The sequence below is a fragment of the Phocoena sinus genome, chromosome 6 (genome assembly GCF_008692025.1).
Source record: "Phocoena sinus isolate mPhoSin1 chromosome 6, mPhoSin1.pri, whole genome shotgun sequence".
Classification (NCBI taxonomy): domain Eukaryota; kingdom Metazoa; phylum Chordata; class Mammalia; order Artiodactyla; family Phocoenidae; genus Phocoena; species Phocoena sinus.
In genome coordinates this window covers 47,988,793-48,016,271 of record NC_045768.1, presented here as the reverse complement: position 1 = coordinate 48,016,271, position 27,479 = coordinate 47,988,793, and the positions used below count along the sequence as shown (strand labels likewise).

The following is a 27,479-nucleotide window of genomic DNA, read 5'->3' as shown; positions in this document are numbered from 1 at the left end:
GAGGCCCGTGCGCCTAGAGCCCGTGCTCCGCAACGAGAGAAGCCACTGCAACGAGAAGCCCGCGCACCTCCACGAAGAGTAACCCCCCTCACCTCAACTAGAGAAAGCCCACGCACAGCAACCAAGACCCAACGCAGCCAAAAATATTTACTTAAAAACGAAGTTCTGGGCTTCCCTGGTGGCGCAGTGGTTGAGAGTCCGCCTGCCGATGCAGGGGACACGGGTTCGTGCCCCGGACCGGGAAGATCCCACATGCCGCGGAGCGGCTAGGCCCGTGAGCCATGGCCGCTGAGCCTGCGCGTCCGGAGCCTGTGCTCCGCAACGGGAGAGGCCCGCGTAACGCAAAAAAAAAAAAAAAAAAAAAAAAAAAAAAAAAACGAAGTTCTTACTTAGATTTCACAAATGGCAAACTAGGCATGCTTTAGAATTACAAGTTTTTAAAGAAATTTCCACCCCAGTTTAAATCATTGGCCCACATCTTCTAGCATACAATGTTGATTCCTAATACCAATCTGATTTTTGTTTTTTAAAGTAATTCCCATCTCTCTTCCACAAAAAAAACAAAAGATTTTTCTTTATCCTGAGCTCTGAAATTTTATGAAACTATATCTAAATGTGTTTTCATTCATTCTGTTGTGTATTTAACAAGTCATTTTGATCTAAAGCCTCAAGACTTTTCTTTAGCTCAAAGAATTTTTCTTCTGTTTTTTAATTCCCTCTCCACCTCTTTCTCTTTCTATCAGGAATTCCTATTATACGTACAAACTTTTCTTTCCTGTTCCCTTCTCTTTCTGCTCTATTTCCTAGGTAATTTCTTCTAGTTTATCTCACAGATCGCTACTTTGGTATTCGAGTATAATATCAATTTTAGCATTAAAACTTTTTGGTTGGGCTTCCCTGGTTGTGCAGTGGTTAGAATCTGCCTGTCGATGCAGGGAACACAGGTTCAAGCTCTGGTCCAGGAAGATCCCACATGCCGCGGAGCAACTAAGCCCGTGCGCCACAACTACTGAGCCTGTGCTCTAGAGCCCAAGAGCCACAACTACTGAGCCCACGAGACACATCTACTGAAGCCCACCCGCCTAGAGCCTGTGCTCGGCAACAAGAGAAGCCACCGCAATGAGAAGCCCGCGCACCACAGCGGAGAAGCCCGCGCACCACAGCGGAGAAGCCCGCGCACCACAGCGAAGAGTAGTTGCTGCTTGCTGCAACTAGAGAAAGCCTGTGCACAGCAATGAAGACCCAACACAGCCAAAAAAAACCAACCCCCCCCAAAAACCAAAAAAACCCCCAACTTTTTGGTTTATGGGTGCAATATCCTCTGAAATCTCTTAGAATACTAAGTGAGCCAAATTTTTGTTGTTCTGTCCATCTGTGTTTTTCAGATGTTTGTTCCTTCTGTTTGTTCATCTTTGATTTTCATGCTGTTAAGACTGCTTCTTCACTGACTGTTCACATTTATGAGCAAAGAATTAAATTGAGTATCCTTTATATTTGTGTAAGCATGCTGTCCCAGCAGACTTCTAGTCTGAATAGGACTGACTGGCTGCAGTCTCAGAACTCCTATAACTATGAAAATAAAGAGGATTTCTGGGGATAGGGTACTTTACTTGAGTCAGTCTCAAGTCTATCAATCTCTCCCATATACATCCATCCACCTCTGCCTATGGGAAAAAAAAAGTGTGTTCTATTTACTGTTTTCAATGGGAACAGAAGATACCTTACAAATATTCAAGAACATGGTACAGCTTTAATTATTTGGTCCAGTAATGCAATTAGGGATTCTACCCAGTAAATTATTCAAATGAGTACAGTATAGTCCAGAAACTATAAAGTGGGTGACTTTAGGGAAGTCAATCCCTTTAAATCTAATTCTCCTTTTAAATAAAATGAGAAGTTTGAACTAGATATTAAGATTTCTTCTAGTTCTAAAACTTTACAATTAAGCTTCATTTACAGTCAAAAGCTTCAATTCACTCAATCTTCCATAGCATGTAAAAGAGTGAAGAAATACATAATTTGAAAAACTTCAGAGATTTTCAAAGTTTCCCCCACCACTAAAAAAGTACCTAAACAAGCATGTTAACTTATGTTTTGCAAATTATAGTTAATGAGTTGTAATTTGGGGGAGGGGGATAGGCTAGTGACAATGTGGGGAGGGGAGTGCAGGCATTCCCGAGGGGGGTGAAAGATTCCTATTTCACACAGTTGCTTTTCAAAATGAGTGATCTCTGTGTCTCCTGGCCATTCCGGGGGAAACAATGTGCTTTTTAAAATTGTGGTAAAATATACATAACATAAAATTGATCATTTAAAGCATTTTTAAGTGTACAATTCTGTGGCACTAGGTACATTTATACTGTTAGGCAATCACCACTACCAGTCTTCTTCAGAACTTTTTCATCTTACCCAACTGTAAGTTTGTACTACTAAGCAATGATTCCCTTATTCCCTCCTTCCCCCAGCCCCTCCCAATCACCATCCTACTTTTTGTCTCTATGAATTTGACTACTCTAGTGGAATCATATAGTATTTGTCCTTTTGTGACTGGCTTATTCCACTTAGCACATCTTCAAGGTTCATCATGTTGCAGTATGTGTCAGACTTTCCTTCCTTTTAAAGGCTGAATAATAGTCCCATTTTATGTACATATCACATTTAATTTATCCATTAATCAATCTGCTGGACACTTTTGGCTACTGTGAATAATGCTTCTATGAACATGGGTGAACAAACATCTGTTCAAGTCCTTGCTTTCATTTCTTTTGGGGGAGAAACAATGTTTCAAAAAGTATAAAAATATTTTTAGTTTCATTCTAATGTAGATTTATTTTGTTTGAATTATTTCTCACTTCCCATCTATCAGAAACAAAATAAAGAAATGCTGTATCTAGCAAGCTGTATATTTAAATAAAATAAAACAAAACTAGGTTAACAATTCAAAGTTAATTTTTAAAATATGGGTTAAATATACTTTAAATTTTAATATGTTGAATATGAAAATTATACAGTCAAATATTTAAAATATTTTACAGTCCTAAAATAAAACTTATTTCAATTTTTCAAGAAATTTAAATTTTAGTATATACTCTGCAAACTCCTAAACTTCAAAATTTTTAGACATTTTATATCTGTACTACTCAGTGAGTTATCACTACAAAATTAAATTCCAGTCTGTATAGATTATTAAAAGGTATCTTCTAAAAGCATGGAAATGTATATGAGGGGCCCATGAAGTTCTATTCCAAAAGGAGCCAGACTTTTTGGGCTTAAAAATGTTTTTTCTTTATTGTACAATTCATCAGCTGAACCACTTTGTAAATTACCAACTATTTACTAACCACAAGGACATTTCTGTTTTGAACCATATCTCACACATACCCTTCATTGCATACACTCAACATTCAAGTATACCTACTTCTAGCAATGGCTGCCACACAGAAGTCACTCAAAAAAGCCAATGATAGCTGAGCTAGTTTGTAAAACAAAATAAATCAAACATTAGTATCACTTTTGACATTCAGAAATCTAAACCTGCAGGTATGATATTTTGCTAGGTTACAAAAGCCAAGCTAGTGTTTATTTATCAAAATACTTATATAGCTAGATCTTGTTAAAAAAAAAAACAAACAACTTCAGAAATAATCCCTATAACAACCCTATGAAAGAGATGCCATTATCCTCCCCACCAGCCCAATTTACAGATGAGAAAACCGAGAACTTTAGTTTCCCCCGGATCACTGTAGTGAAGCCAGGATTGATACTTAGCAGTTTGACCCAGAGTCCATGCTTTTAATCACTGAGTTAAGATTAGTATTGGGAATGAAATGTTTCGCTATGGTGTGGATGTGGAGAGAGTGTAACGAGTCCAGTGGAGAAAGAAGAACAAGGATGAAAGACCTTCCCATTTCATACACAAGAACAAACTAAAGCCAAACCAAATAAAATTTAAAAATCTAAGACTACGTGGAAAAAAAAAAAACGTTTGTTTGGGTGTTCAGAATATGAGACGATGTACCTGGGGCAAGAGGAAGAAAGTGGTCTTGGCCACCAGGTGGCAAAAAAGTAAGTAAAACCTAGACTGGCATTTATAAATTCACAGCTTTGATGTTCTTTTCTGAAGATTATGAAGTCACTGTTTAAAACAGGCAAATTGTACTTGTTACATGGAAGAAAGTGATATATTTCAGTGGCCTTCAAGTACGCAAGGATTTTAGGAAGTCTTTGGATATATGCTTTAATATTGTCAAATTTCTATTTCTTAAAATGTATCCAGGGGCTTCCCTGGTGGCGCAGCGGTTGGGAGTCCGCCTGCCAATGCAGGGTATGAGGGTTCGTGCCCCGGTCCGGGAAGATCCCACATGCCGCAGAGCGCGGCTGGGCCCGTGAGCCATGGCCGCTGAGCCTGAGCATTCGGAGCCTGTGCTCCACAGCGGGAGAGGCCGCAGCGGTGGGAGGCTCGCGTACCGCAAAAAAAAAAAAAAAAAAAAATGTATCCAAAATGGACTGCCAAACTGCTCTCAAAGGTGGCATCAGTTTCCAGTAACAACTATATAACCACCCAATGGGGATTTGTCATTTGGATTAACTTTGATACCTGATATTCTCTGGGATGTTGATGAGTGGCAATGAATCTAGAAATCAATTTGGGAAGAACTGAAATCTCTGAGTGTTTGTATTCCTGTATTCTCTATTTAACCCTTTTAAAAATACCATGTTCTAATTCTTTGTTAATGTATAGAAATGTAATATGTTTTTGTGTACTGACAGTATACAACAACAAGCTAGGAATATTCCTTAATGCCCAGGTTGAAGGCATATTCCAAGGTCAGGAAGTTATTACCAAAATTGTAATCTGGATTGTGTGCACTGCCAAAAGGGAAAAAGGAAATTGAAGTCAGGAGAATATAGAGCTGAGAATATTAACCATACAGAAGTGAAGTTTGGGACAAAATGAGCATTTACAGAATCAAAGTATAGGTAGGTTAGTGAATAAGACTCACAAAGCATAAAATGACTATGTAACAGAAATTCTAACTCAAGAACCACCAGATTTTTTAGAACAGAGTTTTCAGGTCACTCTGCTATTAAATGTTTTGGATCCTTTTTTCTATGTTGCATATAGTTTCAGGGTTCATAGAACCACACATATCCTTAATAGTGCTGTTGGTATCTAAGGTAATTTTCAGGTTTGACACCCAAGCTGATAGCACAGTAACTGCTTTTGCATGGAATTGATTAAATAGTACCTAGCTCTGAACCATCCTGCTAAGTGTTTGTCCAATGTCAATTCTTGAGAGAAATACATTATTATGTTATCCTGATACACTGCCATTTTGGGGTAGAAGATGTTAATAAGAAACAATTCTAAGCATTAGAACACTGACAAGGTGGCATTCCCATTGAAAATGGAAGTAGTCCAAACTTGCATATATATATATTAAACATCAATTCTCAAAATAACAGGCTCTTCCACTAGACCAGCTCTGAGATTTAACCTCTTAAAAATGTTTATTTGATGAAGGAGTGAAATTTAGGTTATTTAAATTAAGTCAGTTTTATCCTACCATTATTTAATAAAGCAGTACAGAGAAGTGAAACATACAAATCTGTTTAAGCAGGCAACAAAAAAACACAAAACCACATGGCTTCAGGGTGGATCAGGGTACAATTTCAAGTGTTCCTATAGATACGATTTTTTTTTTTTTTTTTTTTTGCAGTACGTGGGTCTCTCACTGCTGTGGCCTCTCCCGTTGCGGAGCACAGGCTCCGGACGCGCAGGCTCAGCGGCCATGGCTCACGGGCCTAGCGGCTCCGCGGCATGTGGGATCCTCCCGGACCGGGGCACGAACCCGTGTCCCCTGCATCGGCAGGCAGACTCCCAACCACTGCACCACCAGGGAAGCCCCCTAGATACGATTTTGAAAGAGGTATTTTCATTAAGCATTGGGACAAAAGAACCACAGAACTGCACAAGCAGCATACAAGTATATTCCTCATATCAATCCCTTCTCCATATTTTTAGTAGGGATACGGGGGGAATGCTGGCACTTATGAGGCCTTAATATAAGTACAACATTCCTTAACAAGTATCATTACCTCTCATATAGATTGTGTAACAAGCCAATCAATTCTTACTAATATGGCCTTCAGTTTGTCTATCAACACAACATAAACTGCCATCTCCACCGCTTCCTTTTTCTCATGGTTGCCAGCTGCTTTTCCTTAGCTATTCACCTGTTAAGTAAAGGTCTGAAGAAATACTACCACGCCTAGAAAGTGTGTAATAAATCCTCATGACTGTAACTTGTGCTTAATACCTTTACTGGCCTCAACAAATCAACATTTTGCCATCATTTCTTCAAACATGGAAGTTTTGTGCAAATTTTCTTCAGGAGTGCCTGATAAGAACTAGAATAACTATTTCAAAGAAGAAAGGTTTAAATGCCCAATTAAAGAAAATAAGAACAACGTATTTAACAGACTAAAAGTCAGTTTTAATTCTTTAAGACCTCGGGCAAGTAATTTAACTCTTATGTTTCTTCATTTGAAAAAATAAGGTAATTGGCCTAACATTCATTCAAGTCTCTTTTAATTCTTAAATTCATGTGTTCTTTTGTAAATTGGCTGTCAGTATTTTAAATGTATTATAATGAATGAATATATATATTATTAATAAATTAATGCTCTACAGGCTCTTTTCATCTTATAAAAAATTAAATGCTATGTAATACAGGGTAGACTTTAAGTTTCAGAAATCAGACGAAAGTAGGCAACACTTAGGAAAGACCTTATGAAGGAGTTAGAACTAAAAAGTCAGTAAATACAACTTCCAAAAGCAGAGGGAAAACCCTCCAGGCTAGGAGAATAATACATGTAAAAGTATGACAGTTGAGAAAGAACTAAGGCAAAGGTACATGGTAGAAAGGAAGAAAAAAAAACAGGGAAAGGGGAGGATTAGATAAATGAGAAATTTAAAAATAAATCTGTTTAACAATGTATAGAAAACCACTGTAGTTCTTTACACATGGAATAAAGAATGATGCAGTCATTTAGGCAACTGCATATAAGCCTGCACTGACTTGGAATTACATTAGAATCTGATAGTACTGATGATTTTAGAGCACAGTAACTTGGTAACTTGTGTACTACTGAAGAACTTTATTTATTTAAATCTTAAGCTTTCAAAAACAAACCTCAAACAGGCATACTCTTCAACCTGCTACATGGAGGTACATCAAACACACATTATTTAGAAAGCAGAAGATTTAACAAATGGCTATATGGTACACAATGTATAAACCACATCCTTTAATTAAATATCAACACATGACTACATTTAAAGGTAATTGTTTCTCCAAATTAGTAACACATAAAACTTTCTCCCACACAAAATAAACTAAAGGTATTCTTGATTTACTGGATATTTTAGTTAATAAAAATTGTCTTAAATTTTCCTTTTAATGAGGCAAGTAGCAAACAAAGTAAATACTGCAGCCATTTTTTTGTTTGTTTGTTTTCTTTTAGAGACAATTTCTAGAATAGGTCTGAAAAGTATTTTAGTAAAAGCTGATACAGAACAATGATGTTTCTGATGCTGTATGCCCAGTGATGCAACTGGAGAAAAGTGGGATGGTGGGAAGGGGAACAGAAGATTGCAAAAACAGTTGAGGCAAATCCTTGATACTTGATTTGAGAAGAATCTGAGAGCTAGTTTTAGATACATGTCTTGTGTATCTCTGGTGTAAATACTTGTTTGGGAGGAGGAAGAAAGCAAGCATTAAAGATGGGTAGTCCACTCATCCTTTCAAATGTCATCAACTGGGTTACTAAATATCATCTTAGGCATGAAATATTAAACTCATCTAATGATTTTTGGTATTGCATACAATTTTTACCTTTTGAAGAAGTCTTGTTTCACATTATATGTACCTCATTTTTATAAAGTAAAGGAATGGTAGAAACAGCACCAGCTGAGGAGTTAGGGGACTCAGGTTCTAGTTACAACTCTATTTAAATGAGCTCTTATGCCCCCAACTACCTCAATTTTAATGTGAGAAGATTCAATTATAACATCTAGAGCTTTTCCAGCAAGAATATTTTATTATGCTAAATCCTAATTCTCCTCTGTAATCTGCCTGGATTTGGGGAGCATTGTATCCTATGTTCACAATGTTGCTCTTTATACAACTGGATATAATTCCCTTCCTCTCCTTGACCCTATAGAAATTTGATTGCTTATTCTATTAAAAATACCAAGAATATAAAAATAGCCTCTGAAGTATAACATTTTTAAAGAGAACAAAAATTGTGAAACCTGTGGGAACATTATTGAAATTAAGTTAAAACAGTATCAAACAGGTAGTTTTCAATGACCTCGACCTCAATATTGTAAAGTCTAAATAAATACTAAACAGAGAGTTCAATTTGGAAAAACAATTTCTTTCATCCTTTATTGCAGATGAGAACACATGCAATTCCTTTGATTTACTGAGGTTACCTTTTCCACTTTTATAGTAATTCCTGGCTTTTACAAATAAAGGATTGACCAGGGTTATGTAGAATAACACAGCAGAAGGAACAACGTAGAATGTGTGAGTAAACAAACAAATGGAAAATATTTGAGAGTAAATGTGAATTTCTTCCATTCATATGTTCTCCTAACCTACAATTTCTTTTCTACATAGCCTACAAGGTAATCTGCTCAAGAACTCCTTGATAGCTTCCCGCTGTACCTGTAATAAAATCTAATTTCTCCACAGGCCCTTAAAGGCCTTGTGTGATCTGGCCTTTGCCCTCCAAACTTATCTTGATACTTTCACCTCTATGATTGCAGACTCCCTCACTCACCCTCTTTCAGTTTCTTGAAAGCTGTTTCCAAGTCAGGATTTGCACACTTGCCTCATTTGCTCCCTCTGACCTCTCAATATTCCAGTCTCAAATGCCACTTTTCCCAGACGTCTTAAAAGCCTCAAATCTAAATTGTTATTCTTCCTCATAGCACCCAGTTCTTTTCGTTTACAGTTGAATATTGTGATTCCCTGCCATGTGTGCTTAATTGATTAATGCCTACTGTCTTTACTATGACGTTAGTGACCATGTGTTTTCTTCAGTAGTATACAGGCAGCACCTGATCAATAATTTACTAATGAAATGAAAGAGAGTAAAGAAAATAAGAACTTTCAGTTATACCTAAAGACCTGACAGAACATAAACTGAGATAGATAATGCTAAATATAATTAAAATAGGTTTTGTTTTGTTATTCTGAACCAGGATTCACAACACTAATGTGTGTAATTTATGGCTTGAATCTTTCTGGAAACCATAATAATTAACAAATTATGCTTCTATTTACATTGCACTCTATGCATTAAAAAAAACACCTTCTGATATACTTAAAATCCTTAAGAAAGGTAGATAAATAAGCAGACCAGTAAGTTAAGGATAATTACCACATGTACATTTTACTAATGTGCTAATTGGGGATGTTTTATCTGGCTAATACCCATTAACTGCAATAGCAAATCTATTTTCCTGATTATAAAGCTATAAAACTATATTTTTCTATATTAAGTTATATCACGAGTATCTTCTGACAAGGCTAGAAAATCCTTTTTTAAAAGTTATTTGAATGGTGGCAAAAAGAAAAAAGTTGAAATGCTTCCAAGTTGATTAATTTGGGAACCATTTTAGCGAGCCTAGTTCTCATGAGTTACTTTGAAGAGTTAATTTAAATTTTGTATTGGCAAAAACTGAACATTCTCTGCTACTGACAGTTTCTTTTGGGATGAAATGTGTGCTAGTGGGAAGAATTTATATTCTTAAAGCATTCACTTTTAAATAATTTGGGCACTTAAAATAACTGAGTGATTCACTCCTGCAGCTCTCAGGTGGAGCATATTGTCCCTAAGTGATAAGTTATCAGTCAGTGAGTGCCCCACTGTAAGCCCCTGAACAGTGATTTTTTCCCCCCTGTATTACTAGTACTACTTTCCAGTGCCATCACAGGCAGAAGCAGAACTTCAAACTTAAAGAGAAGAAGATGGAACTAAGTCAGTTCTTCACTTTGATAGGAACTCTAAAAAAATAAGATACACATGTGTTGATTAAAGATGTACTGTTATAGCTGGTTAGGCAATATTTACACTTCTATAAGCAAATAAGTTTATACATCCAGGATAATATTCCCAAAGTGGGACAAGGTAGGGTAGTAAGCAATGGTACAAAATATCTGTTAGAGCAATTTGATTTTCTATTTCTGAAAGTATTTAGATATACAGCGGCTTTCAGCAATTTAAAAAATAAGCCAAAATACACAAAACCCAGAAGTATCTAAGAAATTTACAAAAGCAAACAGTTTGTGAATTAATGCTTTGAATTTCTAGGAGTTGCTTTTGTTTATCATTTTATTAATTTCTTACAAGTTTGGTAATGAGAACCCTTAGAAATCAATTTGCAGCAAAACAAAATATGAAAGAAGTTTCTAATATGGGGGAAATACAATATTAAGTTTTTTGAACACAATAAAATATTCAGCTATAACAACTGAAGTTTGTTATACAATGGTAACAATGTACTATATTTTTGTATATATATGTTTCATTTCATGAGTCTTTGTTGGCATGGGTGGTTTGAGGGCTGGTACTAGCCTATAATCAAGTTTTTACCATTCTTCAGCAAAATGAGAAAAGTTATGGACAAAAGTAGTGAGCTAATAAATTTAAAGGTTTGCCCTGTATTTGGAGATTATATCCTTTCAACAGTTTTCTAACATTAAAATATATCTTTTTTTTGTGAAAAATGAAACTCTTGTAAGAAACTAAGAAATGGTAATAGGTACTAAGTTTTTATTTTTGAAGTGATTGTACTGAGCAAAATTTCAATTGGTAGCCTCTCATTATCCTTCCCCCTTTTTGGGAATTTCACTGTTCCCCTCAAAAATAAAAATTTTTAGAACTACTGGGCTCAGTTACCTTCTAAGTTGTGTCGGCTTTAGACAAATCACAGTACTTCTCTGAGCCTCAATCTTACTTGTAAACTGTGCAGTTACTGGGAACATGAAATGAGACATCTAAATTCCTGCCATACTAGATGCAGAAAAGATGTTCTTTTTACTTGGAAAATGCAGGCATGTATTTTATAATCCCTTTCTGGACCCTCGAAATCAATCAAATCCTGACTGTGCGAAGTGTCACTCCCTCAGGACCGACTCCTCCACACATATTCTGGAGGGTTCCAATGCCTCTAGCATCTTCAGAGACCCTGCCTAATCAGTTATCCTCTCTGATGTTTCCTGTATCTTCAGCCTCTCCTGCTCTTCTGATCCATCTCTGCTGTTTATAAACATATTCAAGAGTCTCCTCTTTAAAAAAAAAAAAAAAGTGTATATATCTAGATTCTACTAAAAAAGTGTATATATCTAGATTCTACTACCTTCTCTGACTATCTTTCAAAATCAAACTTCTTTACTTCTCATTTTCCACTGTTCCCCATGAGGGCCAAAATGAATTGTGATCTAACATCTATCATGAAGTTGTTGATCCATTTAGGATTACCGGTAACCTCATAATTTCAAGTGCATTGGGTATTTCTTAGTCTTCCTTTTACACAATCACTTGTGGAATTAAACACCATCGTCCTCTCCTTTCCTTCTTGAAACTAACTTCCAATCTAGGTTTTTCTGGTGATCTTTTCAAAGGTTATACTATTATTAACAAATTGCCTTTTATTGTCCTCTTATCTTTTAACTCGCCCAAACCTATGCTTTAGCTACAACTTTGGTCTTTTGCCTTCCTGTCTTTTGTTCTCAGCCATACCCCTGGCTTTAACTACCATTTATACACTGATGGTGTCTAAATCTAAAAAACTAAACCTAAATCTCTAGCACAGACCTCTCCCTTAAGCTATAGACCCTGAATATCTAAATCTGTATTTCCTTCCCTCTTCCTCCCTCCCTCTCTCTTCAGTTTTCTCATTCATTCAAGGCCTAACTCCTAGGTACCTCTCCATCCCCTCAGCCACATCTTAGCTCGACCACTTTTCAACTTAATATTAAAAAGTCACTCAGTAGTATCTATCTCATACCCCTCTAATGCACATTCTACACTGTTGCCAAGTGATTTCATTTTTTTGTTTAAAATCTTTCAATAGGTCTTATACCCCTCTTGGATTAATCTAAACTCTTTAACATGTCATACATGATTCCCCCACCCTCCTCCCTTCCTGGCATCTATCCTTATTTCTGAGTACTTCCTTTTCCATTCATTCTACTGAGCATTTAGATAATCTTAGGTGCAACATTATTTTGTGTGTGCATATGCATGTATTAGGTCATGAAAGCAAAACTTCTTATGGATTTTAACAAATGAAAAATTGAAAGCAACTACCCTAGGGAATTCTATCAGAATGTCTTCCATGCATAATTTTTAAAGGTCTTCCTCACTCCCATTAACTTAACTGCCCTAAATCTTCATTAATAAAAGTGACAGTGAGGTCTGTTAAAAAGCTGTGAATGAAATGTAAGCTTGCCAAACCAAGTTACCGAATGGCATTATTTTCTCGCTAATAGCTGATGTGTGGAGAATAATTTTTACTTTTTAGGGGTGGAGATGGCAAAGCTAAAGAGTGAAAAATTATCAGTACACCAAGCAGGATACTAATCAGAAACAAAAAATCTAGGCTACAGTTTGCTGATGGAATTTGGGGGGGGGGGGGAGTTTATTACAGGAATTATTTCAACTGCTTTTAATTTTCAAAACACATTTAAGAATAATGTAAATTCAGAAGCCAAACAAATTTGTTGCATTAGATAAACTGATAATGTCTTCTACTTTTGTTCCTGGAGGCGTTTTCTTTTATTTCAGGTTTGTTGGGATTGGAATGGAGACTTGCCTACACCAAGTTAATGAGGTTATTTCAACGTCTTTCTTCTTCATCCTGACCTACATCAAGCATATACTTATTCTCTTAATCCTATTCTTTCACTGTGGCTACATTCTAAAAATAAATCTTAGTTAAATATGCTAAGACAGACATAATGAAAAGAATTTCTTTAGCAGTATGTATTTTTAAGGGTAAAGACCCCTATCTCTATTGCTATAAAAATAAAGTACAGAGTGCTACATGAAACTACATGGCAGGGGGCTGGGGCAGGGAGGGAAGGAGGTAGGGGCTTTTACTTGTTATCTCCTTTAATCTTAATAATACTTTTCTCAGGTTATCATCCCTTTACATATGAAGAAATCAAGGCTTCAGGTTAAGTCAATCAACTTGTCCAAGTTCACACAACTTATTAAATGGGAGAGCCAGGAACACAGTTTTAACTTAACTATATTCTGTCCACTCTTCCAAGACTGTCCACATGGTTAATGCCCTCACTGCACATTGTGCTCATTCTCCCCTTCTCAAAGGGGAGACCTATTTAATAGGTCAAAACTTCCTCATTTGATTTCCTCCTTACCATTCTCTACCTTTTCTTTAGAAGTTATTTATCGCTTTCTAACATATTAGATATTTATTGTGCATATTGTGTATGGTCCTCTGCTAGGTGGTAAGCTCTAGAAAGTTAGGGATCTTTATTTTGTTTACAGATGCACCCCTCAAACCTAGAAGAGTGACTGATAGTAGACACCGGCCCATTCTTCCTTTCCCACTTTTCATCTTTAACTGTACAAGGACTTGTTTAACCATTTTCACCTTTAATTCCTGGGAAAACAAAACAGGACCTACATCTGAGCCAAATTAACATTAAAATATTTGAATTTAGTCTGAAATTCTGTTAAAAAATTAGGATAAGTATCATTTAAAAAATTCTAGCCAGAATAAAAAGTGATGACAAGACACATAAAACAAACTGTAAAATGCGGATATGCAAATGATGAAAGATTAGTACCTTAGAGTACCTGCTCACTTTCTGTGATGTTTTAGAGGCCAAATGTGAGACACAGATGAAAAAAGGAATCAGAGTACTCTAAAAGCAGTGGTTCCCAAACCTTTTATTAAAAAAGTCAAACTGGGGACTTCCCTGGTGGGCCAGTGATTAAGACTTTGCCTTTCAATGCAGGGCGTGTGTGTTCGATCCAATTAAAAAAAAAAAATTGGAATGACAAAAGTTAACAAGTTTTAATTTTGCCACAAAGGGGTGTTACAAACTAAATATAATATACTATCACTATAATTTCATAAGCACACATTAACATAAAAATAATTTCAGTATAAAGGGTAGTCATTTTTACTGAGTAAATTTAGATTCACAAACACCTCATTTATAAAAGTAGCTCCATGTGTATTTAAGATTTACATGTGAAAAAGTAAAACTTTTAAAACAAACTATAACAGAATCTTTATAATCTCAAGATAGAGATTTCCTTTAAAGAGAAAAAGCATAATCATAAAAGAATTTGACATTAAAATTAAGAACATCTAGTTACCAAAAGATACCATACTTAAAGTGAAAAGGCATGCAAATGACTAGAAAATATCTGTAAAGCCTACCAAGCATTGCTATCCAGAATACATAAAAAGCATTTACAAATCAATAAAATAAACCCATAGAAAAACAGAATAGGCAATTCATAGAAGGAACATGAATAGCCAAAAAATAAATCCAAGTGTTCTCAACAGTGTGACTAACTGGGGAAGATACAAAAGAAACCTACAATGAAGTAACATTTCATACTCCTCATAATGTCAAAACTTAACAAGTCTAAAGTATCTGGAAGGTGAGAAAACAGACCCTTTAATCCATTACTGATACAAACACTCTGGAGAGAAAACTGGTAGTTATCAAATCAAGTTGAAGCAGCAGCTCCTACCCTGTGTTCTAGCAATCTACTACTGGATATGTATCCCAGTGCAATCTTTCTCAATAATGGCTTTTTAGTTGTTGTAACGAATGGGGGTACTACTGTATAAGATACCAGGGACACGAGGCACACTTGATGTGTAAAGATAATGCTGTGACACGTCCCATGACTTTTGAACATTCTGCTGGACAATCATTTAAGGGAACAGAAGGAAAAAATAAGGTCAAATATTAATAAATAGGATTTAACACAAAGTATATTTGTATTGTTTTAATATAGGTGAAGATTTTAAAGAATACAACCCTTGTGTAAAGAGAGAAAACTGCACTTTTATTTTTGTTCCAACTTTACTGAAATTAGTTATTTCAGAAACTCCCTTATCAGTATCAGTGCCTCTGTTGGTATTTGAATGGCCAATTCAACACACCTGTTTAATCTGCTTTAACAGCTGTCCTATTCATGGTGATCCTATCCGTGCAAAGTATCTGACTACTACTATTTCTTCTAGCAGTGCTTCTTAGACTTTAAGGTGCACTCAACTCACCTGGGAATCTTGTTAATATTCAGCACCTGAATCACTAGGGTAGGGCCTGAGGTTCTGATTTCTAACAAGCTCCCAGAATTCTAATGTTACTGGTCTACTATCACACTTGGTAGCAAGATTACAGTGTGGTTGAGCCTGAGCACTGACACAGTGCAATACATTACTTTGTTATAAATTACTTCTTTATTTTAGTCAGGGCATTACTTTATTTAAAATATGAATGTAAGTTTATTATTATGAATTTCATTTTAACAGTAATGAGGCAGTTGTAAAATATTTCTTTAAAAATGGGATATAGGAAAAAAAAATAAAAAAATAAAAATGGGATATAGGTTCAAGAACCACTACTCTAGAGGAAGCCTTGCACATGCACCTAAGTAAACATATACCAGAATATTCCCTACGCACTGTTTAATAAGCAAACAATTGGAAACAACTAAAATGACCAACAGAAACCTGATACAGTCACATAATGAAACACACACCATATGACAGTAAAAATAAACTAGAGCTACCTGAATAAACATAGATAAATCTTGGCCTGATCAGTGAAGAAAGCAAGCTACAGATACAAAATTCATAAATAGTCTTAAAACCAATCAAAGAAAAACTATATAGGGTTCATGGATACAAAGGAATGTAGTAAAGTATAAACGGAAGGATGCATGTTAGCGGTTGGGAGTGGGGAAAAGAGGGAATAGGATTTAAGAGCGGTACCAAGTACAGAGGAAGCTTTGTTTTGTAGTTTTAACTTTCCAACTGGGTAATGAGTGCATGAATATTCATTATATTGTATATTATCAATACTTACATTGCTACGTTATTTCTCATTTCACCTCAGTTGGCGAAAACTGTTGGGCCTAGACAGCTGTTTGGAAAATACTGCTCCAAAGCAAAGATTCAGGACTAGAAGTCAGAAGACCCAGATTCAAGTCTCAGTTCTGGTTCTTACACATTGTGTAGCTTTAGGCAATTCAAATAACGAACTTCTCTAGGCTTTATTTCATCTGTAATAAAGTCATAAAGCACCACCTTTCCTCTCCAACTCACAAGGCTGGGTTTGAGAGCCATATTGCTATGTGAGAAATCTGTAATAGGATAGGAAAGGTAGGAGTAGGTAGGAGTAATTTTTGAGAATTAAGAGCAAAACCTTGGGTATATTAGAAACAAAATCTATCAGTAAACAAACCAAGCAAGTCAATCTGTCACTCTATATTTTCTTGTCATCACTGATTCTAAAGATATGACACCAAATTATATTTTCTTAACAATGGAGAAATTTTGAGTTTATCACTTCCTAAGTGATGGCATATGGATAGACAGTCTCCTATTATAACTATGTTTCTTTATCGTAATTCTTCACCAAGGAACTGAAATTCATGATACCAAAACAAAATTGCATTAAAAAGTACTCTTATTAACTAAAACAATCAATGTCACATAACCAGAGGAACTGTTGGTTCTCACTGCCCTTTCTACATAGTGAGCAGATGCACATTTTATTAGTCCTATATTACAGATGGAGAAACTGACTCAGATGTGGGATAGCTTGCCTGGAGCTGTACACCAATTCAGCGACAAAACTTGGAACAGACACTAACTGCCTAGTTCTTCTGTGTTCATTAAACTACCAAAAACATTACTTTGCCATAATGCTTTATGGCAATTCTGTATGTCACAGGAAATAGAAAATTCTTTGTCAGATGTCATGCACGTTTCAAAATGGGCAAAGATACTCAAGGAAACAAGCCACTTATCAACTACAGTACTGCACAGCAAGTGACAAGATTAAAACTGCCTACGCCTGCTAAAACTCTAATCCTATCCTTGACAATTAACCTTATTAATTCTACAGCAGGAGAAAAGAGAGATCAAAATATAGGTGAGGGTTTCCTCCTAGATCTCAAGTAATATAGCAATTATTGCACAACAGGGACCTTATTTCTTTTATAAGGTGAAACATGTCTATCTCCACTGCTCTTCTTTAAGTAAGCCTCCACCCCTACTCCCAACCAAAGAGTTGGGCACCCAAATTAGAACACTGGCAATTATGATAATTATCAAAATATTGGCTCTGATTAGATATTAGATAAATCACCCAAATGAGTTTATGCTATAAACATGAGACAAACTCTTTATAGAGAAAAGTTCATTTTATTTTAAGTCTTCTTGTTAATGTAAACAGATGAATGCTCTTACAACATGTACCTTTTTACTCAGACTCATTACCTAACGACTAGTAGTTTTAAATGACGCGAGATTTCCAAACTTTTTATTTATTGGATCCTTAAAAAATATCAATGAATTATCTTACGGATCAAGTACTGCATATTACAGAAAAGTTTTAAACATGAATACCTTTTTGTAAGCTAACAGCCAAAATTTAAAGGTCACCCTCCCTGTATTCCGTTACTCATCCTTCTGCTTAACAAATCCACTTCACGCTGACTTAAATCTATGAGTCATTTAAAAAAGTTATATCTTGGCGTTGGCAGAAATCTCCATGGATCAAAGCTCTGAACATTTCTTTCTTTTTTTTTTTTTGAATAAGAAGCCAGGGTTAAACTCTCTTCTTTACAAAAGCCCTTCACAACAGTACAATCTAACTTGACAGTACAATCTAACTTGACAATCTAACTTTTCGTTTCAGGGTTAAAAAAAATTCCAAAGAAAAACTCTAATTTTTCAATTCAAAAACAATTCCTGATGAGCCTACCCTAGAGTACGAAAACAGGTAGAGTTCAACCATCGAGAGAAAACCACACTACGGCGGCGGACCAAAATACACAAATCAAGCACGGTGCAGATTCGAGCTAAAGTCTAGGCTGGCACACACGAGGACATCCAGGAGACAGCCTTCAGGCCTCGCGACTCTCACAATGAGCCAGGGAGCGAAATGTGAACCTGGACCCATCTTTCCGTCCACAGGGAGAATAGCAAAGGAATGAAATGAGGCCCTTCTTTGCAAGGAGGACCCAAGACCTTTGCCAGTCCGTCTGTCCGTCCCTCTCCCGCCCCCAGACTCCCGCAGCCTTACCCACTACGAAGACTTTCCTACCTCTCCCCTTCACCGAACCAACAGAGAATCTTCTCAAAAACCCAGACGCGGTCGGGAGTGGCTTCTCCGCCTTTGCCGGCGCCGAGAGGCATCCCAGTCGCCAACAACAAAGACGCCTCCCGCTCCCCTCCCCCCGCCCGGCCCGGGCTCGTCCCTCCCGCGCTGCTGCTCCGGGCCTAGCGCCCCCTCCCCGAGCCCAGCCGCAGCGCCCCGGCCGCCCGTGGCCCCACGCACCTGCACCTGAGGGCCGCAGGCAAGGCGTCAGGTAGAAAGGGCCAGGAGAGAACCTCTGCCGCCGCGCTGTCCTCTACGAGGCGCGATCCGCGCTGCTGCCGCCGCCCGACTCTCCCGGCCTGCGGGCGGACCCGGCCAAAGAGTTGGGACGAGGCCGGCAGCCCCCGGCGCCGGGACGATCAAGAACGGCGGCGCCCGAGGGGGCCGGCTCGCGCTCCCGAGTCTCGCCTCGCGCCGGCCCTGCTCCTCCACACGGGTTCGCGTTCTGCTGACTAACGGCCTCGGCACGAGGCGCTGGAGCGGCCGCCTCCGCCGCCGCCGTCGGCTGCTGTTGAGCCTCACGTCCCGCGCGGCCGTGGTCGCTGCTGCCGCAGCCGCCGCCACCTCCCTTTCTGGCACTGTAGATACCACCCAGACCCAGCCAGGTCTTTCTTCTTTTTAATCCTCCTTTCTTTGCTCCCCTTCGGCCTGCCGGCAGCGGGGTTCGCTCTCGTGGCGGGAAGGAGGCTGGAAGGGAACCCAGGCTCTAGCAGAGAGCTCACTAAGCTAGGAGTTGGTCACTGACTGAAGGAAAGTGCCAAGGCTGACCCGGACTCCAGCCTGAGAGCGGGCCGGGTGTTGGACGCAGTCCAGTTTAGTCCGACTTCCACCAATCACAAGCCGCCCAGAGGAGTAGGGCGCCCGGAGAGGCCGAGCTGAGTCGGCAGGAGGCGGGGATTGCGGAAAAGAAGAGCCAATAGGAGCAAAGTTTTCCCTCCCCTTCACTTGGGCGGACTGCCACATTCGGACCAATGGGGGAATTCTCGCTTCGAAGAAAGTGGGATTTATCGCCGGGTTTGAGAAAGGCTTCGCGGATGGGGAGGGGTAGAGACTGGGCTGAGTAAAAGACCCTTGCTGGAGCTGAAGGGCCGAAAGGTGTCCTTTGACCTCCGCGAGGAGTCACGTGGGATTCCGGAGGCGGAGGCAGAAATGCTGGTTAAGTTCCTTCCGGGTCAGAGACAGAAGCGTGAACTCCGTGGAGATAGTTCCTGGTATCCTAGGCTTGTGTGCATCTTCCTTGTCCCAGCTCGAGGTGGTTGTGGTTTCGGCGATGAGCTCCCAGAAAGGGAACGTGGCTCGTTCCAGGCCTCAGAGGCACCAGAATACGTTTAGCTTCAAAAATGACAAGTTTGATAAGAGTGTTCAGACCAAGGTAGGAACCTGCCTATTACACTAAATCTGACTCCTGGGAGGAATGGTTCAGTGGAAGTGAGAGGAGTTGGCTCTCAGGAAGTGAGAGGAGTTGGCCAGGGCAAAAGTGGACCGCAGCCCAGAGTTAGTTTTGGCTGCAGTGTAGCCTTTTCTTTGACCTGGATGTGTTGTCTCCTTGTAAATATATTTGGCGGTCAACATTTGACTAATTGTACTGAATGAACGGGACCCTCATCAAACCTAAAATGCAAAGGGAAAATTGAGTCGTTGAACGCTCCCATTTGGATTACATATTTGCAGTAGGGAAACGAAGATTATGACGCTAGTGTCTTTTTCAAATGTTGCACCAGGTTTATGCAGTCACTGTTTCTTTTTGGAAAATCCCAGGCCCATAGGTTTGTAGGGAGAATGTGAAAGCTCTTAAGCCCTCTTAGCCCCAGTGTCCACACCAACATAATGGGCATTTCTCTCTCGTTTGTAAGATTGTTTTGAGAATCAAATTATTTGATGAATGCAAAACTGCTTGTTTTGCTGTTTATATTTCTTTAGCAGATTTCTTTAAGCTGGAAGGAAATTCAGACTGTATAGATAGCCAGAGGTCTTGGGTTGTATACAGCTACTAATTTGCTGTTAGGTATTTCTCCCTCCTCACTTAGCTGTATGGAGGGGAGATAATTGAAGACAAGAGCAGCTTGGGGGCAGCCGCCATCATATCAGATAAACCTGACGTTAACGTAAACTGGAGCTCAAATTTTCTAGGTGTGTGGCTTAAGCAAGTTATTAAATATTTAATTTCTCTGAGTCTTACTTTGGTCTCAAATGAGAAACCCGCCTGTATTGTTGAGAGGTTAAGTGATATATATAAATGATCTGGATCATTAGTGTCCAACAAGTGATAAATTTCCCAACATTGGCTACGCAAGAAAAGTAACTTCTTTTTTTTTGGCTGCGTTGGGTCTTTGTTGCTGAGTACGGGCTTTCTCTAGTTGCAGCGAGCCGGGCTACGCTTCGTTGCGGTGCGTGGGCTTCTCATTGCGGAGCAAGGGCTGTAGGCGCGTGGGCTCAGTAGTTGTGGCTTGCGGGCCCTAGAGCGCAGGCTCAGTAGTTGTGGCGCATGGGCTTAGTTGCTCGGCGGCATGTGGGATCTTCCAGGTCTGACGATCGAACCCGTGTCCCCTGCATTGGCAGGCGGATTCTTAACCACTGCATCACCAGGGAAGTCCCAAAGTGACAGTTCATGGTAACCAGTGACTTCCTTTTTCTTTCCTTTCTGTCTTCACTATACAGATATATAATGAGCATCTTTCATGTACAGAGTCCCATGTGCATGTGTATACAGTGTTCAAAAGAGTTGACTCTGCCTTCAAGGAACTTATGGTTTTCTGGGTCATGGGACAATAAGCACAGAGATATATAATTATAAATTATGATGAAGGGAACCACAGTTGAGTAAAGAAGAATAAGGAGGGATATTTTCAATTGGGTGCTCAGAGGACCTCTCTTTTCCCTTAATTAGGTTCAGATTCAGAAGGAAAACCTGGAGCAACGTTTGGGAGGACTTTCCCAAGTTTGTACCTGTCATCAATAGGTAAACCAGAGTAAAAAAGCTGTGCTATTCCAAATAGATGTCTATCTTGCCCTGTATTCTTACTCTAAGTTTTTTCACAAGCATTTACTGCTGATTGTTTTTCATCAGGTGATAAAAAGCAGTTTTAATAAGTATTTAGCTACAGTGTCGCTTACTGTGCTTGTTGTCCTTTTAAGTACAGGACTTCTTGAACTTGTACTTCTTGTTCTAGTACTTCGTCCTAGACTTCCTGTACTTTTCATCGTGTATTTTCTGGTGTTATCTAACAACCATGTCATTATGGTCTGAAACGTTTTCATGAGTCTCAAGTTCAGTCCCTGAGTTTCATTTTTTTTATCATTAATTCCTTTGTCTCTTTTAAATAGTGAGGAAGTCTCATTCGTCCATTGGTAGAACCACCAGGTGCTTTGTTATTGGAGGTTCTAACAAAAACAGCAAGAAATATTTTACTGAGGAAGATCATTAGGTTGATTGTTCATCTGTCTGATGGAGGACTAATAATTGGCTGCATTCATGGCAAATTCTTGAACCAGCTATGTGTAGCTGTCTAAAGCCAAGATTTTGTCAGAAGCATCTGACCCTGTCTTCATTCCTGTGCTTTATACCAGAAAGATGTTTTATTTAGCAACATCTAATAAAGGAGTGGTAAGATGTGCATGATTCTCTGTAACTCTCCTTGAAGGATTGTAGTAACAATTGACTACTTGTACCTCATTATTTTGACATAGTCTTGCATGATGGTTCTCCGTCTCCTCGTCTGCCAAGCAGTTTGTCAGGACTGAAATTAGAAGTTGGATAATGACAGCTGTTCTATTGGAAAGTTTATCTAAGTAAAGCACCCGCTCCCAAAAAGACACAGGTGATAACTGTCTTCATATACTTGAATATATTCCAGAAGAGGAGAGAAGCTTCGCATTCCAAATGGCCAAACTTGAACCAAAGGGTCAAAGTAAAAGAGATAGGTTTCAGCTCAATATAAGGGAATTGTCGTAATAGTGAGGAGCATGCACTAGAATTTTGTAACCTCCCCGTCACTGGGGTTATTAAAAGAAGCCTCTATGGCCATTGGCCTGCAGTGCCCTCTCATGACTTGCAGAGGTGAGGTGGAGATGGGAGTAGGTTTAAATCTCTTCTAGTCATTTGGTACTAAAATATTGATTGTATCAATATCAGGCTTGTGTCCCTTATTGGAAAGGCAATAATGTGTAGTGGAAGGAACACTGGACCAAGAAAAAAGAGCCACATTTTAGCCCCAGTTCTGTTGGTTTTTTTTGCTTTGTGGAAGCATAAAGCATATGATAATTTATGTGGACTTGCAGTTGCTCAAAGCTTAAAAAATTAATTAGAAAAGAAATACATGTTTGTTGAAGAATATTGAAACAACAGAGAAATGTATAAAGTATAAAAGTGAAAGTACCTTTTTCCAGGCCTGTTCCTCTTCAGATGTAGTCACCGTTAAGAGATGTGTATGTTTTTAGACATCTAAGCACAATATAGTACCTATGAAATAAAATGCATTTTCCCTTTCTCATTTAGAAAAGTGAGTATGTCAGAACATAGAGATTAAGCTCATTCTTTTTAATGGGTGTATAATATTCTACAATATATATGTAGAGTAGCTTATTTAATTACTTTCCTATTAAACATTTGAGTTGTTTTCAATTTTTTACTATGACAAATAAAGTTGCAGTGAATTCTTGTATTCACATATTTGTTCCATATCAGTTATTTGGTACCAGACATTGTGGTAGATACTAGGGGTATAAGGTTGAGCATAATATATAGCCATGCCTTTAATTGAAGCTTATAGTTTGGTGGGCAAGGTGACGGGCATTAATCAAATAATCTTTTTGAGTATGTTAATACAAATGGCAGTAAGAGCTAGGAAGGAAAAGTCTAAGGGAACCTTGAGAGTGTCTAGCAGGAAGTCTTGAGTAAGTTTGGAGGGTTTAAGAAGGCTTCCCTGAGGTCTGAAGGATGGATAGCATTTAACTAAATGAAATGGGAAGAGCATATATTATCTTCTTAAGGATGCTGTTTGTTTCATATGTGTAGTCAGCATTGTTTTTACTAGCATGTCTGAAAGTGTTAGAGCCCCAGGATCACATGATTTTTTTAGGGCAGAAGTCAATTTCGTGGTCAATACTAGATCTCACTTTTAGGGGGTCATAGTGTACATTAGCATAAAACACTTAGATGTTTTGCAGTTTAAAAAAAAATTATTTAGCCAAAACTTCCCTGGTTGTAGACTTTGGTTTACATAATACCAGTTAAATGTGAATTAATTTTGGGGGGAACACACTCATTTTGGGAAACTCTTGTTACTACCTTGAAATGGAAAAGGAAAAGGAAAATCTGAGGTTATACTCTCTAAATAGTTTTGGAAATAAAGTTTTGTTAATAATAGCTAATGCTATGTACTTAAGTATGTTAGCATCTGTGAATACTTGATATGTATTATCTAATTTGATCTTCAAAAATAACCCTAAGACAGGTGCTACAGTTATCCCATTTTGCATCTTGGGAAATTAGGACTCAGAGGTGAATGATGTGCCCAAAGTTACATTAATAGCATGTGGCTGGCTATCCATTGATTAGGTGTAACCTGTGCTGGGAGACCTTAAAGAACAGGTAAATTAAAAGTCCCTTTTTGTGTCTGTGCGTTGGTTGTTATTTTTGAATACTGTGTTTTTGTCTATAATAGAAGCAATGTGATACCAGATTAGGGTTGGAACAGAGATGAGCTTTATTGACACTACCCCTAAACACTACCTGTTTGAAATGTTCGGGGGAAAGAGTCTCTTCTCATAAAGTGTGGCCCCCTGGAGTGTCACATATCACAGATATGGGCTGGTTGGAGCAGGTCCCATCTAATCAGCCAGGGCTCTGGAGCAGGGGTGGGGCTCCTCACTCATTTTGTGTGAAAGCAGATGCTAATTCCGTCAAGACCCTCAGCTCCTAGTTTAGGCAGAAAGCTGTCTTAAGTTTAAGGTGATATGATTACATTTATACAGCAGAACAGGATTCTGTGTTTACAAGCACCTTTATTCACAATAGCCAAAAAAAAAACCAAAACAAAAAACAAACAAAACCCCCCACAAATATCCTTCAACAAGAGAATAGATAAACAGATTGTGTCAATCATATAATGAAATACTCTGCTATTTTAAAAAAAAAGCTACTGATACATGCAAGCATGTAGGTAAATCTCAAAAATACTGTGTGGAAGGAAAGAAGTCAGGTGTTTCTCACATCTATAGAAATCTGAACAGTAGTTGCCTTGGGTGGTGGGGGAATTGACTGGAAGGGGTTCAGGACAACTTTCTGGAGTGACGGAAACATGAAGGTCACAAGCATTTATTGAAACTCATTGAATTGAGCATTTAAGGTCTGTGTATGACACTGATATAAATTTTACCTCAATTATAAACAGATATGACAGCAGAATGACTGATTAACTACTCAGATGTCATGAAGTTCTGTTTTTGTTGTTTGCTTTTTGTTTGGGGAAGTTGTAGAAATACTACCTATTATCAGTATGTTTTAAAAAGAAAACTATTTTTTTAACTTCTCCAGAAAGAAAACAAATGACAGGTTGACATTCTGTCATATTGAATATGTTAGCTAACCATAAGTCAAATTAATTCTAATAGTTGTCTTCTAATATTTTCCCATTTTTTAAGCTTTTATCTACAAACTCCAGTCATGACCCTTAAGTTAAATATTGTCTCTCTGTAGGAGAAATACAGACGGTCGTTACAAAGTGGATCTTGGGAACTCCTTGGTGGTCCAGTGGTTAGGACTCTGCTTTCACCGCTGAGGGCGTGGGTTCGATCCCTGGTTAGGGAACTAAGATACCACAAGCCACGTGGTGTGGCAAAAGATAAAAAACAAACAAAAAACAAAAACAAAGTGGATCTTGTTCATAAGATTACTGAGCCTGGGGCTTCCCTGGTGGCGCAGTGGTTGAGAGTCCGCCTGCCGATGCAGGGGACACGGGTTTGTGTCCCGCTCCGGGAGGATCCCATGCCGCGAAGCGGCTGGGCCCGTGAGCCATGGCCTCTGAGCCCGCGCGTCTGGAGCCTGTGCTCCGCAACGGGAGAGGCCACAACAGTGAGAGGCCCATGTAGAGAAAAAAAAAAAAAAAAAAATTACTGAGCCTGGATTTTATTTTTCCTAGATTGACTCCAGGATAGAGTCATAATAATTTAGTTGGCCATGATGCCTGACACTGTAAGATGAATGAATAAAACCTTGCTATGGAAAAGATACTATTGGTAAGGCTCATTTTGTTCAGGTAGCTTGGAATCAAGTCATATGGGATCTTTGTCCTATCTCCTCTAGCCCAAAGATGTTGTAATTTAGGAAATGGTCTCAGATTGGTTTAGGTTATCTCTGATGTGAGTAATTTTGGTATGAGTTATGAAGTGCCAGTCATGGGAATAAGTGTTATTTCTTAATGGATTTCAACAATTAAGTTTTAAATGAGTGAGTAGCCATTAAACAAATCTGCAGCTGGGCAGAAATAGATTCCACTGTAGTTTCAAGGTAACCATCTTTGGCATTCTGGAGATCACCTGGGACCCCCTTTGATCTTTTTTCCAGATTGGGAAGTGCTTTGATATATTTCACCAAGGCTGTCTATTACATGGATTGAAATTAAATGTATCCTCCCCGCAATTGACTTATTAAATTCAACATACTTTTTCAGTTGACAAGGTGATTTAATCTATGGTGTGCTGGGCATTATGATACATAAGAGTATTGTACTAAATAAGAGTCATAGTGCTAGTGAATATTCACTGTTTTGAATGTTTTGAAGTATAGTATTCCCTATCTTTTACACAAAATAATCTCATCCATGTTTTGGGATATTTCATTATACCTACATTCCCAAGGTGCTTCCACTTGAAGCCAATAAATTGATTTTGCATGTTTCTTATTTTTGATGCCTGCTACAGTTGTTTTTTTGTACATCAACCATATGTTGTAGACATTTCATTTTATGGACAATGAATGACAACTGAAATTAATTTGTCTTGATTTGGTCTATGTGTTAAGGAATACTACCATACTCACTGTTGGATTATAAAATTTTATAATTACATTGTCAACACTTGTTTCTACATAAAGTTAAATACTACCCTGTTAGAAATAAAGTATTCTCAGAATTCTTCATCTAGGTAAATTAGTTCACCTGAGAGAGAGAAAGTTGTAATGTATATTAACTCTTCCCCAAATGGGTCATTTTCCGTTTGGAGAAACACTGTGTAGTACTGGGTGGCGCAGTTGGACAAGAAACCTCAGGGATGACAGTTACAGACTGCTGCGGCATTTGTTATTTTAAGCTATAGGACTCTCCACACCTGCACAAGTGTTATTGTGAGGTCACAGGCAGGTGTACAGAGAATTGTGTTTGTCCTCAGAGCAGCCCTGCTGCCCGCTCACTCCAGCCTAATTCTTATTGATCTTTTTCTCACCATTGACTTTTGTGAAAGGAAGAAATGAAATGAGAAAAGGGGATAAACGGATAGCTAACATGCCTAAGATTCCTTTCTGAGATTTTCCTTATCACTCCAGGCCAAATAGCACTTAAATATACTGAATGAATTGAATAAACGTTCCTCTTCTGAACTTGTCTATGTATGCAAGGCCCTCTACATGCAGGTGATTATCATTAGGATTCTTTAGTTGCTAACTTAAGCAAAAAGGGAATTTATTGTAAAGATACTGAACTGCTCTCATGAAGCTTAGAAAAGGTGTTTGTTAATTTGTTTCGGTTGCATTTTTAGTGTCGAGGATTCCCAAGTTGGCCATTTTTGCTGGGAAATTTTATACTCATTTGCTTTATGTAGATCCTAATTGATACAATCCTTGAACTTTTCAATGTCCCCTCCCCTAACCCTTCCAATTTGCCTCCTGGAACTGATAGTTTACTATCATCAAACAGACATAGTGTTGAAAATAAAATTGCGTTCACTTTCTTGCCCTGACTATTCTTGGGAACTCTGTTTCCCTATAGTCTTTAAGTAATGATGTTTTTTTCACCCCACATCTTC

General features: G+C 38.3%; 2 protein-coding genes across 4 annotated transcripts in view; one reads left to right on the top strand and one right to left on the bottom strand.

The window, feature by feature from the left end:
• Positions 1-19,306, bottom strand: part of ABHD17B (abhydrolase domain containing 17B, depalmitoylase) — a 40,580-nt gene extending 21,274 nt beyond the window's left edge. The window contains exon 1 of one of the 3 annotated variants that reach the window (XM_032635869.1): positions 18,642-19,306. The gene's annotated coding sequence lies outside the window, so the exon portion shown is untranslated. Of the gene's footprint in view, positions 1-18,407; positions 18,443-18,641 lie in introns of those variants that run through there. The other 2 variants (XM_032635870.1, XM_032635871.1) reach the window with 2 other exon arrangements.
• Positions 19,307-19,468: 162 nt separating this feature from the next.
• The window catches only part of C6H9orf85 (chromosome 6 C9orf85 homolog), a 59,761-nt gene continuing 51,750 nt past the window's right edge, over positions 19,469-27,479 (top strand). The window contains exon 1 of the mRNA XM_032636450.1: positions 19,469-19,833. Within this exon, the coding sequence (XP_032492341.1) occupies positions 19,732-19,833 (102 nt within the window). The 5' untranslated portion in view covers positions 19,469-19,731. The remainder of the gene's footprint in view (positions 19,834-27,479) is intronic.